Here is a 20,232-nt window from a genome sequence, read left to right as displayed (position 1 = left end):
GAGTAGACCGACGGGCTTCAATGAGTTGTAAGTAACCTGGAGAAACCCAGTGCTTAAAAGCGGGACGTTTCGCGAACCCACAACTGACTGATCCCGCCATTTTCATGGCGTCATGCAATTGCAACCAATGCTCGTCCATACTTTTCGGTGGAGTGGTAGCTAGCCTAGAGGCTAGCTCGGTTCGATACTTACTTGCAACAGAAGTTGCAACCAGCTTGCTAACATCAATCCGTTGGTGGCGGTCACTTCGTTGGCCACTGAAAAGTAAGGCAAGATTGGCGCAGACCAAGGCATGGTCAGAGTCCAGATAGGTACTCCAAAAGGAGCGGCAGTCTTGTACACAACCACGCCAGCGGTAGCTGATCGCGATGTGATCAATCTGAGTCCAGGCTTGAGATGCAGAGGGAGGACGCCAGGTGGCACATCGGCGATGACTGTGCCGAAAGTTAGTGCTAGCCAGAAACAGGTTGTGGTCTGTGCACAGTTGCAGTAGACAGTCCCCGTTATCTGACCTGCGACCAACGAGTCCCCATCAGCCACCTAAACGACTCTCTTCTGTACCTAGACGCCCGACCTGAGCATTCAAGTCTCCGGCTAGTACTACAATATCTGTCGAACGCACTTTCTGGAGAAGAACAGATAACCGGTGGTAGAATTCATCCTTGATTGCATCCGGGCTGCAATCTGTCGGGGCATAGGCGGAGATGACGAAAAGACATCGTTTCTCACGCCGATTTCTTCTCACTTTGATGGAACTTTCTAATCTAACAGCACATAACCGACTGTTAATGGGGATCCAATCGACTAGTGCTGCCTCAGCTTTAGCGCTTAGTGCGACACCAACGCCAGCAAGACCCGACGAAGATGCCACAGGGTCCCCGGATAAGCGCACGTAAAACAAGCTTTTTGAAGCGACAGATGGAGAGTGAATTTGTAGTACTTCTCCAGAGTCTTGAATACGGGTCTCGGATAGACAACAAACATCAATATTAAGACTTTCCAAAGACATAGCCAGCCCTATCTGTTGTCCGACCTGCATAAATGTGCGAACGTTGAAAGCAGCCAGTTTGAATGGCACACGTGGTTTCAGAAAAACTGCTTCAGTCCTCGTATTCGGTGGTAACATACAATTTTCAACCGGACAGTGACTCGAGAACGTTTAGATACAGTCGAATTTCCACCAAAGACGAGCCGCTGTATAAGTATAAAAGAGGGTGAATAATGTGGAAAATAATAATAATAATAATAATAATAATAATAATAATAATAATAATAATAATAATAATTACAATAATAGTAGTAATAATAATAATAGTATTAATAATGACAATAATTGTAATGATAATAATCTGAATCAATTGTTTGTTTTTCAAAGCGAGAAAGGTAATTTCCATAGGCATAAAGAGTTCATCAATTTGTGTGTGGGCTGTGATACTGCCCGGGTGCCCAAACCGAAGCAGGTGGTTTTCTTAGGTGCCCACTCCCCGAGCCTTTGACCTAAAGGTCTAACCCACAAGGCAGTGGAGCATCGTAAGGAGATGCAGTCCCATGGTAGCTGGTGACCAACGATTGGTTCATACGCCATTTGTTCCCGCAGGATACTGGAGCCCATGTGCACCATTGATTTGGAATTCGGTTAAAGCGCCGGACATTCGCTTTTCGTCCTCTCATTTTCGTAAACAACACCCCTGCCACGAGAAGGCAATGAGTAGGACTTCCCTGGCAGAAGCTGTATACTTGTGGCCATGTGAGAGCATTTCGAGAGGGAGAGCGGACTCTCCCCACTCTCGGCCGTACCAGGGCATTCAGGGGGCAGGATCTTCTTACGTAAAAATTATAAGTGTATTAACATTTTTCTCATTGTAGTTCCTACTTCCATCCACCCTTGTCTAATGGTGGTCAGTGGTTCAGCGTTCCTGCGCGAGACTGAAGGTCTTGTGTTTGAGTCCTGTGCGCGATGTCGTGCATGCGCGCTGCTAAGGAGTCCCATACTAGGACAAAACGGCCGTTCCGTGCTTCCAGGTTTCCAATGTTGATCTAGCTTAGATCGACTTGTAATTACTAGTGTGAAAATACTACAATCTCCATAAATCTTCATAGTTGAAACAGATTGTTTTTTGTGCCTGGATAATTAAAGAGAAAACTTGTAAATTGTCTTTGACAATAATGTCAATTAATTTAATAGATCCTGACAAATATCTTACAGCATCCCAGTACAAATTGTATTTTATTATCAACAAGCTTAATCTATAGAAAAGTTATCTCACATAAACAAAAAGTATTCAGTAAGTTTAATTTGACCTCTCTTTACGAGTTTAATGAACATTATGGTTAGTGTATCTAAGACAATGCCACTCAGTAATCACCTAAACAATAAATCAAGTACTCTTAGTGAACTACAATTTTAACGAAGGAATGAGATACTTTTGAAACATTTAATATTTTGTTACCTGTTACTCTGTACTACTTTATATATGTTAAGTAGTAAGCATTTGGATTGCGATGATTTGTAGGAGAAATGTTATAGCTTGTGTTCATTCTCGAAAATTATGTAGATATTTCAACTGAATATAGAGCTTATAATTACCGTACAAAATAAAATCAAAGATAGTCGGTAAGACTATAATTTATGGATGAACGAATCAGATTTACGATAACAGGTCTTGAATTTTGGCGCGAAATTAATTCTTTCTTTTGGCATTATAGCTGATGTCAGTTCGTGATGAAAACTTTAAATTTAATTCCTAACCTTAACTATCAACTTTAGATATTATTCCTAATTCCTCACACTGGTTTTTAACCCTCATTTAACCGTAGTATGTAGGTGGACATTCTCAAGGTCTTTTTAACATCACTCACCAAACAGTTTATAAAAGGCCTGGTGTTTCTTAAAGTAAAATCCTACCGTTTTTAAATTACTGTAATTTCGCGAATTAGTGTTCCTGAACGATGACGTTTTTGTTTACTAGACAGATACATTCATTTCCCTTTCCTCAAACACTACGTGTTTGTTAGGACGTTCATTGAAATAATTGTAAACATAAATACTGCTAGCTTGATATTGCAAACATTTTGATTTGTTGCAATACTCGAGCCTTCAGAGTATTTGAAATCGTAATTTGAATGCTGTCAGTATTTCAATAGCTGGTTGTCGAATAACACTAAACCTCAAGAATATTGTTATAAATTTGCTTTCGTAGATCTGCTTTAATTTTTTGAATGTGTGTAGCTAAAAAGCAAATGTCCGGTGCTTTAACCGGGTTTGTGGACACGAAGAGTCCACCTAGGGGAGTTGGAAAACCCTGATTTCAGTGGTGCACATGAGCTCCATTACCCTGAGGGGACAAATGGCGTATGAACTTATTTTTGGTCACCGGCTTCCATGGAACTGCATCTCCTTACGATGCTCCACTGCCATGTGGATTAGACCTTCAGGTCGAAGGCTCGGGGTGTGACCCCGTAAGAAAACCACCTACTTCTGTTTGGGCACCCGGGCAGTATCACAGCCCTTACACATATCGAATGAGATTTGTGTGGCGCATATGTATCTGGTGCCCCGTTGTACCAGTTTTATGTGTCTAGATAAATAAATAAGCTCGAAAGCGAGTGCGTGAACCTTTGCTTGTTTATTGATCAGAAATTGATACCTAACTCCAACATGTGAGCGAGAATAATCTGTGAAGTTGGGAAAGTCTTTTTAAGAATAAATCTAGTCATGTCACTTTTCAATTAGTTTTAATCGTGTCGACACTACAAATTAAGATTTGGTTTTTAAAAAAATCAAGAAATTATTATGCTTTCTTTCAATTGTGTTCCGTTTTACTTAAAGTTATGTGAAAAGTTTGAAGATGTTCTAGAAATTTTCATCATGGTTCATCACTTCATGCTATGTTTCAAGTATTCTAAGAACAAACTGTTTATAACAAAGTTCCTAAACTTACACATATCATAGTAGCTTTTAAAAGTAGTACAAAATAATAAAGATAATTATTGAAACTAAGCAATATACTCAGTACGTGTATTCACAGTTAATTTATAAATACTGATGTACGGGAAAGAATTTCTTTAAGAATCAGTTACTGATTTCCTTTTTAAATTAATAAGCAGAATAACTACATACATTTACAAGAAACAAAAGTTCAATATCTTGATTTATTAAGCTTGTTTTTTCCCTTCTTTTAAAATTTTTTAACCTTAATCATTAAGTAATTGGATTGTTAACTCAGTAAATAAACAATTGGTGTCTCAATCCATTTATTACAGATTATAATCCCTCTTCATCTACTTCACTTTAAACAACAATATATAATCACTAGTTCTCAAACTTTGTAACATTTTTTTGTCTAAAACTTAAGGATAGTCATCTATGTAAGCATATTCATTAAATTAGATCAAATTTAAGTTGACCATTGTTTAATCTGTTTTTGTTTTCTTTCTTTTACAATTCATATTTCCAATTTAGTCATTTACAGATGATAAAGATGTTAGTATTACATTGGAATCACCATTACATGCTATGATTTTAGGTGAATCACCTGATTATGGAATTTGTAATGCAACAACAAAATCTGGTCAATCATGTTTTCATGTTATCAACAAGTAAATGGATTATGTTCTTTTCTTTATCTTTTCTGTTTAACGTTTAATTATTAATAATTTTATGAATGTTTAAACTTTGTGATTTCCTGTCAAGATTAGATTTAATGGTTACTTAATCATAAAATAATGATATATTTGTAAATAGAAATTTGAATTTCTCACGTTTCGTAACTTAGTATAAGTTACCTCATCAGAGTAAATAATTAAGTTTTCTTTATTCGAAACCCAATTTTTTTTAAAGTGAAATATTACAAATATATCATTATTTTATTATCAAATTACTACTGAAGGCTTAATTTATTTGAAATTAAGTGCTTCTCATTAGTTGATATATTTCGTATACAACTGTTTTAAGATAGAGTTATATGTGAACGTTTGAATTTAATTGCTACTTGATTTTCCTGCACAGTTCATTGCAAATTCAGTAGATCTACCATTATATGTTAAGAGTTATTAGTAAATTTTAAAGTATCAACCGAAGTAATAAAGTCCTGATGATCATCAGCTGGGATACTAATTTCAATTTTTATACTGATTAGTCAGTAATCGTATATGTGTCATCTTGAGTGGTGTTAAAGGTTATCATTCCTTAGTTGCTCATACCATTCTCCAGCCAACTTACCTGTCATAGTAGGATCTAAAACAACAAATTTTTCAGATAATTTAGATCTATTGGGTTCTCTAGTAGATAAGGTTGACCACTGTTAAAATAGCAGCTGTGGTTGGGGATTAACTATCATGTACTAAGACAATAAATTCAGATGTTTATTTAAAATTTAAGAATAAAAGTTACTAATTTTTCATGAATTTAGTACTAATTGTTGTAGGTTTTTGATGTTCTTTTAATGCTTCATGTATCCTGTGTGTTTTTATTTATTTTGTATCTTCAGAAGCATTTGTCGCTTCTGTGATTTTCATGTGAAAAAAGCTTATATAGAGGCAAGTACATCTCGTCCAGGATTTGTAAGTGCAAGGTAATAAAACTTCATTATATGATAATCTCTTCGTGTAAATAACGCTGTAACTCTAACTCTTTAATGTCATACATTATATATATATATATATATATATATATATATATATATATATATATATATATATATATATATACTACAGTTTAATGGTTTGATTTATTTTATTACTTTGAATGTCACTTTTGTTAACAAGATCTAAACACTTACATCATAATACGATAGCGCAGTTCATATCTCTGTAGATTCTTAAATAATGAACTGATAGCAATAAAACCTAATGACATCATATTGTTAGAAAGTCCTTTCTTAATTCAAAATGTAGATTTTCATATTCAAACTACCCTCTACCCCTAGTTTAGTTAGATACCCAATAACAATTGACTATCGTACTAAATGAAATCTGCCTCAAAACTAAACATAGGTTTAGAGTTACATCAAACTAAGTTACGTGCATAGAATAAACTGTAAACTCTATTTAATGACTTTTAATGTATCTTCAGTGGTAATAAGTTATTTAATTTTGAATGTATTTCTATTGGTTAATTCACTGTGATATTGTATTCAGTGACAATTATTCGGTTGATAAAATTTTATAATCCACAAGAATTGGCAATCAATGTCAATCTTGAATAATTCGATTGATATCTAACTGAATTACTTTTAGCTCAAATTCAATTCTTCTGGAGATCTTTGTCAAAAAAGCTTCACACAAACTAGGACTTCTTATTCTATTCATGTACATTTCTAAGCTTCACACAAATAAATTTATTTCTATTAACTGTCATATGTTATTTTCATAAGATGTAAAATCTTTCTTGAGAACATAATTAACTTTATTTTTTTAATACTGATACCTTTTGTTTTTTTAGGGTTTTTTGGATTATATACCAACTTTCGTTCTAGACATCTCTTCATTATTTTTTTTTACAATAGTTTACCAGGATTCAGTGGACAACAACGAAAATCACGATACACTGGTGATCGTCTCCCAGACACACCTGAACCAGGTGTATTTACTCTTCCCATAAATACAAATTATTTGGTTGATAACTGCTACAAATCTGTTGTGTACGTGGTAGGATAAAATTTATCATACATAGAATTGTTGATTTTTATATTTTCCAAAAATTGTTTTTTTTGTAACACTAAACATTGAGAAATATGTTATTTCTGTGTATTGCGATCTGTTACATTTGCTGTTATTTTGCTTCAACTCAAAAACATTTGCCTTTGAATGATGACAGAGAAATCAATACTTCAGTAAAGTAGTTTTTCCAAGACAATTTCATTTCAGTTCTATTTAATTTTTTTTAAAGTTTTGTTATCTGCGTTATGCTCACTTCCTACATTTTGTTTCTGTAAACGGGATAAAATATTCATGGGAAATAAAGTAGTAGTATGTGGAAATTTAAAATCAAAAGTTTTATTGTAAAGGTATATTAATCAAAAACATAACAGAAATCTGGTCTATATCAGTAATGTTAAATGACTGTTGCGAATCGACAACAAGTGCACTAATTGTTAGTCTCCCGTGATTGTTATCAATTATCATGTAGACATCTTCCCAGTTTGATTCTCCCCACTGAGTTAATTTGGTAGTTAGATTTTATGCTTAATCGGTTGAATGCAATCAACACTATTGACTAACAATAAGTGACATTGGCTACTGACCAATAACCTATTGATTATAAATATCAAATAAAGTATATGGGAACACCAAAATGTTTGTAGATTTATTTAATTATGATAGTGAAGCCACTGGTCACTAAAACACGACCTGTGAATTGAAGAGTACAATTTAATGTAAGTTTTTATTATAGACTGTGATCATTTACGAAATTATTAAAAACCAAGATATACTAAACGACTGTATTATCCTAATGTAAGACACCAGTACACATGCTATCCGTCTATTTGCTGTATCATGTTATCGATTTCCATAACTCTTATTTCAATAATAATCATCTACTAATGGACTTCAAGGAGAGTCCCTGAAATTCTGAGGATAAAAGTTAAAAACTAAGTATTCCGTACAAAATACTAAATCAAGGAACTGGATAGTTATATCATCATGGTCCAGAACTCCTCACTTGTTTCAATGTAACATATTACCACTAAATCTCTAGTTGTTTTCTTTTTTAGACCTAACGTTATTATTGTTGTTTCATTCTGTCGAATAATGCATATTTTTATCATTTTTCCTATCTCCATATTATTTTCTGTCTTTTGGATTAGATCTTTAGCCAAAGTTAAACTTAGTCTGACCAAATTAAAAGCGGCTGGTTATCAAGTAGATACATCTATTGGATTAGGTAAAAATCCAGAAATAACTAAAACATCGCAAGGATCATCATCATCCCAATCCTCTTCATCAGCGGATAATAATCAAAACTCAAATTTATCTAACAAGGATATCCCATTAATTACAGGAAAGGATTCTCCAATTACTCTTAATCAAAGTAGTAAGAAGGTAACTAAAGAAAACTCAGAAAAAAACATTCCAAATCACAATGATCAAGTAACAACTGAACTTAATGAAGCAGAAAACAAACTTGTATCTGTACTACGTCGACCATCTGCTGGTTCTTTAAATTTATTGAGGCATTTAGAACAAGAAAGTGAAAATGGCACTGTCTCCGCTATATCCAAAACTGCTACTAAACGATCCGTGAATAAGTCGAATTCTGAAAAATCTATAAACAATTCTCAAGAATCAAGCTCACGTCTAAATTCACCATCTCCTGTAACATTTGCTGAATTTTTCTCCAATATTAATGAGAAACACAAACATTCTGTATCGACACTGCCTACCAATATCAAACCTGGTCTGAGTAATACATCAGAACAATTTATAGATTTGGGTCCTGTACCATTGACGACTAGTTCTCAGACAAGATTGTCACGATCCGTGTCATCATCATCATCATTCATAAAAGATGCAGCACGTTTGCGTGCTACAGCTTTAGTAAATGCTCAAGGAGGTGTGAATAAAATGATTGAAAAGGAAACTTTGAAACGGAAAGCAAATTTTTCGAAGGTATCATCTTGTTCAAAAGTGTCGTAAGTATTTGTTTTACTTTTTTTCGTTAGTTGAGTAGGATTTAATAAATCGTACATAAAAAAGTCAAAGTTTGCTTAAATCAATCATCAAATAATAAAACATTTGATTTTTTTCGGTCTCTCAATTCGATCTTAAAAGGTGATTTTTTTCCACCAAAAAAATTTGTCATTTCGGAATCTTGAGAAAAAACCGGCTACACAAAGTTCATAGATGTTCCTCTTTTATGAATACTAATCGAACAAGGAGTTCGAAAGTATATTCTTCATATCTATTTATTTTGAGTACTTAATACAATATGATTAAGGGTATTTCTACTCCTGTCGTGCATCAACTCTTAAGATGACATACTTAATCATGTAATACCAAGAATATGTAATTTTAATATTTGTCTCATATACCATTAACAATGATTAGCTTTAAATCTATGTTTAGCCTTCATGCAATTTCAGCTAAAAATGTTTTATGGTTATGTACTTAATTTTATTCATGAAAGTATTATTATCTAGAATCCGTAATCTAATCGTTTAGGCATTCATAAAATCAAATATGTCCACCTGGATATATTGAGATACTATCGGTTAGTATTAGAGCTGTTGAATAATTTTATTTATTTATTTATTTTAACACATAGATATTGGTACAAGGAGGCACCAAATACATATGCGCCACACAAATCTCATTCGATATGTGTGAGGGCTGTGATACTGCTCGGGTGCCCAAACCGAAACAGGTGATTTTCTTAGGGGGCCACATCCCGAGCCTTCGATCTGAAGGTCTGATCCACAAAGCAGTGGAGCATCGTAAGGAGATGCAGTTCCATGGAAGCCGGTGACCAACAATTGGTTCGTACGCCATTTGTTCCCGCAGGATACTGGAGCCCATGTGCACCATTGATTTGGAATTCGGTTAAAGCGCCGGACATTCGCTTTTCGTCCTCTCATTTTCGTAAACAACACCCCGCCACGAGAAGGTAGTGAGTAGGACTTCCCTGGCAGAGGCTATATATACTTGTGGCCATGTGAGAGCATTTCGAGAGGGAGAGCAGACTCTCGCCATTCTCGGCCGTACCAGGGCATTTGGGGGCGTTGAATAATTTATGCTCATAAAAATTGAATATTGATATATATTTATGTGCGATTGGAACTTCACTTCCAACTTCCTTGACTCGAACTTAACACCTTAGGGTTTCGCCCCCAAACACGTTGATACGGCCGAGAGTGGGAAGAGTCCGCTCTCCCTCTCGAAATGCTCTCACATGGCCACGCGTATATAACCTCTGCCCGGGGAAGTCCTACTCACTGCTTTCTCGTGGCGGGGGTGTTGTTTACAAAAATGAGAGGACGAAAAGCGAATGTCCGGCGCTTTAACCGGGCTGGTGGACATGGAGAGTCCACCTAGTGGAGTTGGAAAACCCTGATTCTAAAGCAATGGTGCACATGGGCTCCAGTATCCTGAAAGAACAAATGGCGTATGATCCAATCGTTGGTCACCGGCTACTATGGGACTGCATCTCCTTACGCTGCTTCGGTTTGGGCACCCGAGCAGTATCACAGCCCTCACACATATCGAATGAGATTTGTGTGGCGCTTATGTATTTGGTGCCTCATTGTACCAATATCTATGTGTTAACATAAAAAAACAAATGGTGCCTCCCTAGTGCTTCGTGGTGTGTTTGTCGCCTTTAGACTATTAATTTATCACCTACTGACCCACATTTCCCATTTTTAAGTATTTTATGAACCATTGAAACTCTTATTCAATGTCATTTGTGAACTTTAATTTTAATTTTAGATTTATTTGACTTTATTCATCACGATCGCTTACTAGGGGTGATTTAAATAATAAGATTCTATCTTCCACCTTATACATTAATTTTTCTCATGCATCTACTTTTATACAGGGTTTTATCTGAAATTCTGGATAATAATCCTTCAAAACGTGCAAAACTCACTTCTTCATTATCTTTATTAGATGTATCAACTAATCAGCATTCAAAAAGTATTTCAAATGATGAAACAACTCGAAAATTATTGAAAGAAAATCGTGCAAAAAAGTTAAATGAATTAGCTAAACAAATTAATAAAGGTTCAGCGCATAAAAATCTAGTTGATGTACTTGAAAATCAAACTGAACAAATTTGTCTGAATAATTTAGAAAAACGTGATGAATTTGAACAGAAACTTGTAAATCAAAATAAAGAAGCATGTACATATGTAATATGTGAAACGGTAAACATTATTGAATATTTTTTATTATGCAACTCAAATTTACCAGGTATAAGTTTATGTATTCGTCTTTTGACTAAATATTTTTAGTTAGAAAACTATTAATACTATCTGAACTGCCCAAACTGAACTAGGTGGGATCGAACCTGTAATCTAATTATTAAAAGTCAAGTACTGTAACCACCATGATATCACACCTGTGATTGTAAGTGTGTTTTATACTTTATTGGAAAATATGGATTATGTCAATGAATTGAAGTTTTGTGCTTGCGTGGTTGATCGTTTGGTGCCAAATTCTTATATGAATTTTGTTTGATGTTCCCCTTATTTCTTCCGTAATTTACTTGATCTATTCCAAAGTGATGTAGAAACATTCCGTGTTAGTTTTCACGTCAAATTGAATTTATCCTCAGTTGATTCGCAAATTCCGTTGTACGATCGAGAGGGAGGAGGTTCCGCTCTCCCTCTCGAAATACTTTCATATGACCACGCAATATAACCGCTCCTAAGGTAGTCCTACCCACTGGCTTCTCGTGGGGGAGGTGTTGCTTACGAAATTAAGAGGACGAAAAGCGAATGTCTGGTGCATGGACCCGGTAGGTAAAGATGAAAATTTGCCCTGGTATTCAGTATATGATTTTTATCGGTCTCTGTTAATTGCTATTTTCTAGTGATCGAGCCAATAAGTTACAATGAGTTTTATAGTTTAAACATTTGTTTTAACAGCCTGATTTCTACTTTCTGATTGGCTCAAAAATTTTCCACAACAATCAACGTGTAGCATTGCTAAACACCATAAAACCATAGTTATATTTTTCCAATCGTCTTTAATCTTCCGTCAATTATCATGAAGTTCCACCAATCTAATTTTTTGTTTGGTCGATAAAAGCTGAGTTTCTGTAAAACTCCAGTCAAGTTATAACTTTCCACTTCCCAGTCATAACTTAACTACTTAGTTTAACAGTGTAAAAGTCATGCTCCGTAAGATTACCACCAGTATTCTACATCTCGTTTTCTTACTGAATTTCATCATCATGTTCATAGAGTGTTTGCTTCCTTATTTAATTTTGTTAAAACTATTTGTGAAGTACATACATGTTTTAAGTATCCCCAGCCGGTGCCCACCTCTAAAGACTATGTTTATTGGTGTAGCAGTAGGTAGTAAGAAAGCAGATAGCCACCATAACAAAATGTGATATCAGTTCGTCATTAACAGTTAGATGAGGTTATGTTAGGTACATAATGCATGATTGCGATCCTAGTGACTATCGTAATCATCGTTTAGAGGCTTCGGGTGGTATGGCTCATAATCAGTCGCAAGCGTTCAGGTTTATTCATTTTTGTATTCTCATAAGTTTTGATTTTAAAAATTATCTTATACTTTTTTATCCATCGGGTCCATTCTCTTTGAACCATATTATCTATACCTAGTCTTTCCTACTACTCCCAATGGTGTCGCTAACTCTACTACTCTGGTTTCTGTCTAGACAGTTTTATCATTCTTTACCGGTGTAGTGTAGTAACCTGAACTGATACACATATGTGCTAGGTTCTGAGTTGCGTCTGACTAACTGGCTAACGTGTAAATTATGAAAAAAGAAACACTTAGGTTGTTTTAGGGGAAAAATTTTCTGATTTTGAACAATATAATTTTTAATGCTCACTCTCCTCTACCTACATTTTCATGATCAAAAATATTGTTTAATTAACTACTTCTTCAAGATCCTCTAATATGATTATTCTTTTTTTCTGTTTTCAGTGTAATTATCGTGCTCTTAAAACAGCTCCTAACTGTCGTACCAGTAATCACCAAATTAAATATTTGAAGGGTTTTAAACATTATTTTCGTTGTCGTCAGTGTTCAAAACGAACTGTATCATTAGATCGTTATCCTTCAAAACCATGCCAGTGAGTTACAATAAAAATTGCTGTGGTTATTGTTCCTTTTATGTGTGTGATAAAATGTTTAAAAATTTTTCCGTACGTAGTCAATTCTTCTAGATGAGTTTTGTGAATTACTCAACATCTACTCCAATAAGCCATCATTTAAGCTTGACCTATTAGTTTGCACATGTTTGATCAAACCTGTTTGGTATGTTTGTGTACATCTTACGATATGAACAATGAAATTTTTTATATGATTGATATTTTATCTATAATGCACAACACTCACAGAACAGTTGCTTCAGTGCAAGTATATCATTTCAATTGATACTAGGTTTTAGGTCAATATTCACTTTTCTCTGTTGATGATGTGTTCTATTAGCTAGATGGTTTAATTGCGAAGCTTGCATTCAAAACTTCAGCGCCTACTTCATGTAGAAGTGAATTTTTCCAATTATTCAATAAATGTTATGTCACTTCGTCCCAGTGACCTTGTTGGTGTTTGGCTGTTCCCATGGATTTTGTTGTCTTCGTTTGTCCTTTTACTTACGTTGGGTGTTTTTATCGGTTAACTTCTGACTTTGTGTTTGATTGACCTCTTCCATATAGGTTCAAAACTTGGGTCTATATCTGTGTGGCTATTGATCACTAATTAATCTGAATCCCATGCTTCTAGAAATTTTCTGACATTCTTAGAGTTTTCTCCATCCGTAATTTCGACGTTTATTCTATCCAATTTATGTCTATGGTTATCTGCACACATTGATATCAGTGATATTATATCATGTCGCCTCTCCGATAGATTCATTTCATTGACGATTCAGTGTTCATTACTATTTTGAATTTTTACTTTTGTTTGTACCCACTCAATATTGCAACATCATGCAGTCACTCATAATCAACGTAGAACCTGACACTTGTGCATCGTCGATCTAAGATGTCACATCATATCGGTACAACGAGATGATACTATCAAACAAACATTAGACTAGTAGAATGCAATAAGTTTATCAGTTTTAGTAAAAAACAGTAGTCATCAATAATATTATTCAAAAAGAAATAATAAATTCGCGGAATAAAAAATGTTAGATAACTCTAGAACTCAAGATCTAAGCGACGACAAAGAGGGAATGTATTTACGCCATAACAATCCATTCCGAGCCATGTTACCAAATGTCTCCAACTACATGTTGAAATAATCACGCGGATGCCAACCAGGTATTCTGAACCTTTTTCGATGAGGCTTCTTACGAATATTCGCATCAAATGAAAGCTTAATATAATCACTAATAAAAATAATATATCTGTAGAAATCTGTAGAAAAACTAAATTTTCTGATGTTTCTTTACTCACCGTAAACCATATTTTCACTGAATATAATCATTCCAATTAGGTGATTAATCATTCAGAAAAATGGTAAATATCGCAAAGTGTGTATGTATGTTTAAAATAATCACCAATTACACTCACAAATCTTGGAATTTACACTATTTTGGAATTATTTATGATTTACTGGTGATATAACAGTTTTGTTATACCAGTGATCTACATTTAGTTTGGAATAATTCGTTTATACAAGTATTATTCAAGGCAGTAACGCCTGAGAAATAATGAATTAGAAGAATTGAAGGTATATTACAAATAATGCTGAAACTCTTTATCAGATAATCTTAACTGTTTCTTCAACCATAATATGCAGTGAGTATCTTTTCCAGTTTACTATTTGAAGTAATAATATACTTTTCAGTATGGAATAAAACTATTCATAGGCACTTTTCATTCCTGATCATTTCTCCCACTTCCTTATCATTATGAATAGGATAATATTTATTTAAACAACACAGTTCTTTGTTAAAACAATATAACTGCTCTTACTTTAAATATGTTAGACTTCACTGTTTGATATAAGCCTAATTAAGAAACTATCTGTAGTGATAAATGGCGAAATATATGAAAACAAAACTCCATGAATGTCAGACAGTTATCCACCGCAGGCAACGGATGAGGAGTTGCACAAGATGATGGATTGATTGGAGTTCTACATAAGCAGCTTGGGACGCTGATCCAGTGGTCTTGAGGTTAAGCGTTCGCACCCGAAACCGTAGTTCCTGGGTTCAGTCCTCGTATATGGGATCGTAGATCAGCATCGCTGAGGAGTCCCATAATAGGATGAAACGGCCATTCAGTGCTTCCAGGTTTTTAATAGTTGTCTAACATTAATCATTTCAACTGTGAAAATACTACAACCTTCACAAATCCCCCATACTAATAACATCCATTACTGACCAATTCACTTACTTTTTTCGAACCACTGTTCGCAACATTGATTCCTTCATTGTAATTCATAGTTGATGGTTTCAATCTCGTTATTTCTGATCATGGTTTTATCATAATCGCTCCCAAACATCTGACATTAGGAAAATACATCGGAATTAATTATTACATTGTCTTTTTTTACTAGTAAATTCAAATCAACTCTGTAAACAACAATTCATGATCACTTATTTTCCATTAATTAATTTTTTTTTACCGGTGAGTATGAAGGCACTAATTTTCCTCGTTGTCACTATTCTTACTAACAACGTACTCATTGTTTTACTTCTCAATGTTTATTTGTGTTAGTGATACCTACTTCTCTTAATCAGCATTCATTATTCTACTAGAAAGAAAATTGCGTCATCCGTTGAACTATATGAGTACTTAATTAACTTAATCGTTTACACTGTGCTACCCAAATCTCTCTAGCCTTCAAGTTTTCTCATCTTGTTTCCTAATCTTATCTGAAAGAATATATTTCTATATATATGCCCCAAACATTATATGACCACATTGCTTACATTTTCACGGAATTTCTATTTCGTTTAGACATTGTGGTGAATCTTTGTTTGAAAAAACTGGAATAATGAAGGTAAGCAATTATTTAAAAATATATAGTCAACGTGTTTTCTGTTACTTATTAGCTAATATTCACTTTATGGCTATTAGACTATCTCAAGACATTTCGGTAAAAATATTTCATAGTCTCCTAAACTGACCTTGACAAAGCAAAGTCGATTTCGACCAGTCAGAATGCGGGTGACATACGTGAATTATACATTACATGCAAACTCGTCTTCACCTCGTGACTCTGCACATTTTCTAGATTTCATTTGGTGACCACGACCATACATAATATCATTTCCTAACAGTCTTATGTTTCGTATATGCTGTATCATAACATCGTTATTAAAATTGTCAATTGAGCTATCTATAGTCAACATTGTGGTTCAAATTCATTCGTTGTGACTTTGAATTCACGACCTGAAATCTGATTGATTCGTTTGTAGAATATTTTTTAGTAATAGGTCTTCCCTCTTTTTGTGACAGGTTGTATTAATTTAGAAACTTTTTCAATATCGCATCAATTATAGCGATTTTGCGTTACATAATATTATTTGATTCTACTGCATCAAATGACAATCACACTTAAGTAAAACATTCGCACGAAGTCAAAAGATGTTTACTATGCCATTCAATAATTAATGTGTGTAATCATTGTGGAATCTTAATGTTTTCAAGTTCTCCAACTATTTGATACGCAACTTCCTGTAAAATGTTCCAGGTAAAGTGGTATATTTAAAGGATGGGAATTTACAGTTGAATATTCTGAATAATATATAGATCAGAAATAAATTTAAAATTTCAAACCAGAACTAAATGATGCATACTATTGATTTAAATGACCCTCTATTCTACAGATATAATATTGCATTAAATGACCTCTCAATATGATGGAGAAGATTTGTAGTTCAGGTGGATGATTTTGATGGAGTTTTGTTTTCTGAGCTGGATGATTTGGTCGTGGAGCTTTCATCGTTCTTCTGAACGTCATCATCGGCACAAACTCCAGATGCTGATGTGTTGATAATGTCGTTTAGAAGAACGATGAAAGCTCCACGACCAAATCATCCAGCTCAGAAAACAAAACTCCATCAAAAAATACCTTTCAATATGCATTATAATTATCTGATTTCTTACTTTTGATCAGTATCAGAGGCGATGGATTTATTTATGTGTTAATGACAGTTAATATTAATAGTTATTCAAAATAATATTGTTTCGTACTGTAAACACTGTCATTTAGAACCATACTCTATTTAAATTCATGTTGTTTTGTAACTATGAATAACAGTGCTCAGTTGTTTTATTTCTCAATCTTTTTTTAAAAAATTTTATTTTACATTTTAAAGGAACGTAAAGGTGTATTATTACCCCATGAACAACTTTTACCTCGAGGTATTGAAGAGAAATTTCTTAGCTAATTTCTTTTTTCATATTAACATTACTACTGTAGACAATAGTCGTGTAACATTTTCCATAGATATTGCATTTATTTAAACTTTTTATGTTACTATTCAAGAATAATGTGTAACTAGATGTGATTTCAAATTTGTTTTTATTATATGTGAGGCATTCCATGTTTTTGTAAATCCTTCTATTGATATTTTATTCCATCGGTTCTCTAATGTGATCTCAGATTTTGTAGAGCATAATGTCTATTTATTTTGTTTTAACAGTATGGTATAAAATATATAAAGATTTGAAATAATTTGTAGTCATTAATATTTTTGCTTAAAACTTATGAACAATGCAGATCTATGTAAGTAGTCATATAACTGGTAACGTTATTTATAATCGAACGAAAGAAAATCACTCAATTAATAAGAAGATTAAAGAAAGCTTAAGGAATATTGTTTTCTTTTCGGCTGAATTGTATTGATTAATTCAGTTCTAGATCCTGTACTGAATAGTTAAATGTTTAAGAAGAAACCCAGTTTAACGAATAAAATGTATTTCGGAGTAATTTTGATTTATTAAATCGATATAATTGTGAGGTAGTAACTCACTGATGACAATGGTGGATGTGTCGCTCAATTTCGTGGATTAGTTGAAGTTAGACATTAACACCGTTGGATGCCGGCTCAGTGGCCTAGTTGGTTAAGCTCCTGGCGCGAGGCGGAGTCGTGGATGCGCACTGCTGTGGAGTCCCACAATAGGACCAAACGGCCGTCCAGTGCTTCCAGGTTTTCCATGGTGTTCTAGCTTCAATTGACTCATGATCTCAACTGTTTAAATTACTACAATCTCCACAAAACCCCTTCCGATATAACTGTATTTGTATTTACTTAGTAAATATCAGGTTATAGCAAAATAGAAAGATGTAGGGCTATTAGCAAAAACATTTAAGTACAATATAAATTATTTAACTGTCTTCAATAAAAATCAGTGAGAAGACGAAGACATATTATAGATAAGTAGTTCATTGTTTTTCATTCACTTAGTAGGCAACTATTTGTATATCTAATGTCTAAGCTCTCTTGACTTAACTGTTCTCCATCACTGAATGAACTGTTACTGAGATTTCGGGATCCTGTAAATAACACAACACCTACCTAATTATAGTTGAGTGTATGCCAAACTTCTAGGTTTAAGGTTCTTGGGGTTCTGAACTCCTAGAATCACGGAATATTTTGTATGTTTTTTTATATATAAATCATGACGGACCAGTCAACTACCCATAAATTAAAAATATGACCGTTTGGTTACAATGGTCGTAGTACACAATCTGAAACGTTTCAGAACAAACTATACAGTCTGGTTTATACCTAATAGAATTGTTACGGTCAAGTGGTAAAAAAATTAGAGTTTCCAAGAAAGCAGGAATTGGTACTCTGTACTCCGTAGGATTGGTACTGTTGAACTACAATATGTTAGTTAGATAAATGACTAAGGAATAAAAACCGGTTATCAATCAAAGAGAAAATAGTTTTCCTGCGAATCATAGGCCAATCCCCTATCTTCCGTAATATTATTACTCTGTAACAGCTTAGCGTATTTGACTAGCTTACTGTTTCCCTGCTTCTCTTAACTCTCACTTTTTTAGCAGAACTCTTCTAGTAGAAGAGATGATGATGAAATCTCTATGTCTATGGAAACTACTTTTCTCGCTTCGAAAAACAATCAATTGATTCAAATTATTGTCATTATTAATACTATTATTATTATTACTATTATTGTCATTATTATTATTATTATTATTATTATTATTATTTTCCACATTATTCACCCTCTTTTATACTTATACAGCGGCTCGTCTTTGGTGGAAATTCGACTGTATCTAAACGTTCTCGAGTCACTGTCCGGTTGAAAATTGTATGTTACCACCGAATACGAGGACTGAAGCAGTTTTTCTGAAACCACGTGTGCCATTCAAACTGGCTGCTTTCAACGTTCGCACATTTATGCAGGTCGGACAACAGATAGGGCTGGCTATGTCTTTGGAAAGTCTTAATATTGATGTTTGTTGTCTATCCGAGACCCGTATTCAAGACTCTGGAGAAGTACTACAAATTCACTCTCCATCTGTCGCTTCAAAAGCTTGTTTTACGTGCGCTTATCCGGGGACCCTGTGGCATCTTCGTCTGGTCTTGCTGGCGTTGGTGTCGCACTAAGCGCTAGAGCTGAGGCAGCACTAGTCGATTGGATCCCCATTAACAGTCGGTTATGTGCTGTTAGATTAGAAAGTTCCATCAAAGTGAGAAGAAATCGGCGTGAGAAACGATGTCTTTTCGTCATCTCCGCCTATGCCCCGACAGATTGCAGCCCGGATGCAATCAAGGATGAATTCTACCACCGGTTATCTGTTCTTCTCCAGAAAGTGCGTTCGACAGATATTGTAGTACTAGCCGGAGACTTGAATGCTCAGGTCGGGCGTCTAGGTACAGAAGAGAGTCGTTTAGGTGGCTGATGGGGACTCGTTGGTCGCAGGTCAGATAACGGGGACTGTCTACTGCAACTGTGCACAGACCACAACCTGTTTCTGGCTAGCACTAACTTTCGGCACAGTCATCGCCGATGTGCCACCTGGCGTCCTCCCTCTGCATCTCAAGCCTGGACTCAGATTGATCACATCGCGATCAGCTACCGCTGGCGTGGTTGTGTACAAGACTGCCGCTCCTTTTGGAGTACCTATCTGGACTCTGACCATGCCTTGGTCTGCGCCAATCTTGCCTTACTTTTCAGTGGCCAACGAAGTGACCGCCACCAACGGATTGATGTTAGCAAGCTGGTTGCAACTTCTGTTGCAAGTAAGTATCGAACCGAGCTAGCCTCTAGGCTAGCTACCACTCCACCGAAAAGTATGGACGAGCATTGGTTGCAATTGCATGACGCCATGAAAATGGCGGGATCAGTCAGTTGTGGGTTTGCGAAACGTCCCGCTTTTAAGCACTGGGTTTCTCCAGGTTACTTACAACTCATTGAAGCCCGTCGGTCTACTCCGGGTGACCGTGAGTTTGACCATAAACGAAGGATGTTACGTAAGGAAATTGGGCAAAGCTTGCGTAAGGACCGAGAAGCCTGGTGGTCGAAGCGTGCTAATGAGCTGGAAGCAGCAGCTGCATCTGGTGACTACCGGAAGCTCTTCCAACTCATCCGATCCACTGGCAGC

At 35.0% G+C, this 20,232-nt stretch overlaps 1 protein-coding gene across 1 annotated transcript in view; it reads left to right on the top strand.

Moving 5' to 3' along the window:
* MCM10 (minichromosome maintenance- protein) overlaps positions 1-18,484 on the top strand; it is a 37,343-nt gene extending 18,859 nt beyond the window's left edge. The window contains exons 10-17 of the mRNA XM_035733089.2: positions 4,463-4,599; positions 5,490-5,573; positions 6,507-6,641; positions 7,809-8,633; positions 10,535-10,862; positions 12,619-12,767; positions 15,609-15,651; positions 16,973-18,484. Coding sequence (XP_035589545.1) covers positions 4,463-4,599; positions 5,490-5,573; positions 6,507-6,641; positions 7,809-8,633; positions 10,535-10,862; positions 12,619-12,767; positions 15,609-15,651; positions 16,973-17,044 — 1,773 coding nt within the window. The 3' untranslated portion in view covers positions 17,045-18,484. The remainder of the gene's footprint in view (positions 1-4,462; positions 4,600-5,489; positions 5,574-6,506; positions 6,642-7,808; positions 8,634-10,534; positions 10,863-12,618; positions 12,768-15,608; positions 15,652-16,972) is intronic.
* The last annotated feature ends 1,748 nt before the right edge of the window (positions 18,485-20,232 follow it).

This window comes from Schistosoma haematobium, chromosome 2, assembly GCF_000699445.3.
Source record: "Schistosoma haematobium chromosome 2, whole genome shotgun sequence".
NCBI classification, from domain to species: Eukaryota; Metazoa; Platyhelminthes; class Trematoda; order Strigeidida; family Schistosomatidae; genus Schistosoma; species Schistosoma haematobium.
Note: the sequence above shows the minus strand (reverse complement) of the source record. Positions and strands in the feature narration are given on the sequence as shown.